Source organism: Trachymyrmex cornetzi, unplaced genomic scaffold, assembly GCF_001594075.2.
Source record: "Trachymyrmex cornetzi isolate Tcor2-1 unplaced genomic scaffold, Tcor1.1 scaffold223, whole genome shotgun sequence".
Taxonomy (NCBI): Eukaryota; Metazoa; Arthropoda; class Insecta; order Hymenoptera; family Formicidae; genus Trachymyrmex; species Trachymyrmex cornetzi.
This window is the reverse complement of record NW_017296881.1, coordinates 4,636,732-4,638,826: the sequence shown is the minus strand read 5'-3', so window position 1 is coordinate 4,638,826 and position 2,095 is coordinate 4,636,732. Positions and strand designations below refer to the sequence as shown.

General features: G+C 29.6%; 1 protein-coding gene across 1 annotated transcript in view; it reads right to left on the bottom strand.

The window, feature by feature from the left end:
• Positions 1–1,242: 1,242 nt before the first annotated feature.
• Positions 1,243–2,095, bottom strand: part of LOC108760187 (odorant receptor 47a-like) — a 6,389-nt gene continuing 5,536 nt past the window's right edge. The window contains exons 4-6 of the mRNA XM_018505988.1: positions 1,679–1,833; positions 1,370–1,502; positions 1,243–1,296 (exon numbers count right to left, since the gene is read on the bottom strand). Coding sequence (XP_018361490.1) covers positions 1,243–1,296; positions 1,370–1,502; positions 1,679–1,833 — 342 coding nt within the window. The remainder of the gene's footprint in view (positions 1,297–1,369; positions 1,503–1,678; positions 1,834–2,095) is intronic.

Sequence of the window (2,095 nt, the reverse complement as noted above, 5' to 3'; positions counted from 1 at the left end):
GGCCTTGACGACATATGTCACAGTCGCAGTCGTCGGCGCGACTTCCCCTACAATGCACGACTATCAAATATATTCTGAAGCAGGAAAATTTCGTGTTATATGGTTGAATTTTTTTGTTAATAACTTTTCAACGAATAACGAGCGACGGCTAAAACTTGGAAATTACTCAGGGTCATGATCTTGGCAACATATGTCAAGGTCAAGGTCATCGGAGCTGGCTCCCCTCATCACCATAATTACCGAAATATTTTTAAATATTTAAATGTATAGTGAAGATTTTAAAATAAACCTGCGTATGTGTAGGTCATATTGAGTACATCTCAGTGAGAAAGGCCAATGAAATCGATATTGAATCGACGTCGATTTAATGATTTCGATGTCTCGATTCCATTATCATTTCTCACTGGGATATATATCCAATATTAACAATTCTTTCCCTTTTTATTTCTTTTATTTAATATTTTAACGTATATTATTTATCAATAAATGTCTGAACATAAATATTTATTTATATAAATGTTGAAATAAAATATATTAATTAAAAAATATATTTATTGCTTTATATAATAACAAATGTATTCAAAATATCTTATTTAAATTTAAAATATTTAAACATGCGGTGTTTATGTTTGGACTATAATTAGTACACAGAAAGGGACATCCCGTTCGTCTACAAAACTATTGTCTACAGCTTTGTTTACATACGATATTGTTCAGACGACTATGTTGCCCATAATGCATCGATTATACAACTGTAATGCACATAGCGCATTGCTTATATGATTATATTGCACACAGCACATTGCACATACGACTGTCTGGTACCTATGACCGTATCGCGCACATGTTATTCGGCACGCACGCACATTGCAAACAAAGAAAGTTCATAATTGTTCGATAACATATGGGCTTCAAGTTGGACCGCAAAGGAAAATATTTATGTTCTGATATTTCATTGATAAATAACATACGTTAAAAAATTAAATAAAAGAAATAAAAAAGGGAAAGAATTGTTAATATTGGATATACATATATATCAGTGAGAAAATGTGCATGTATGCAGTATGAAAACAAACTATTTTAATTTAAATAACTTTAATCATATTCTATAACACAGGGAAATATCTATCTGTACACTAAGTTTAAAAATGAATCTATTATTTTCAAAGCGCAATTATATCATCGTTTTTCATTAAATATGTTTTTATTATGATAATAATAAACTAATAAATATTTATTTTGTCATTTTGTCGTAGAATGCATGACTGTAAAATACGATATGGAAACCTTTATTAGCTGCAATTATAAATATACTTTTTTTATTATATCAGTATGTAAATGGATACTAAAATATTCCTCAAAATATTACCGTTGCAAAACCCTCTATGGATGCATCAAATATCCCACCAATATTTAATGAAAATTCCTTGGATCTTCTTTGCAGTAAAAATAGTATCATTCTCTGTATATATAATGGAGCTTTATACCACTGAACGTTGTACCTACAGAATTGAATACAGAAATAGTAGACTGCTTATATTTCAAATTGGATTTCTTAATTAACTAATTTTGACATATTCTGATTTAAATGTCGTATAGATTAAATTCTATATCTGTTGATGTAACAAATGCAAAAGCAACTTTTGCAGATACTCCCATACAAAAATGTTTTCCTTACGCAGTAACAAATACGTGATTATTGTGGTCAATTATCTTCTGTCCGAGATAGTTGGCTATAAACATGTATAAGATGCATATTGACGCAAATATAAGAGATAATAAAAATTCGCTGATATTTGTTCTATTGTTTTCAGATGATGCTATACGAAACAGCTAAGAAACAAATTTTACACAGTAAATATCAGTCTTTTACATATGTATCTATGTTCTAACTATCAATCTATAACGTGCAAGTTTTAATAATTCGTATAACTAAGATCTCTTTTACAGTTCGATTGCGGGTATGTGAAGTTAGCACCCCAACTATAGTACTCAGGAGTTCTGAATAGAGTTCCCGTTTCTTTTTGACGAGACAAAGAGTTCTATATAATTTATAACAAGAGTTCCGCTTAATAAGTATTTTTAAACAATTTTT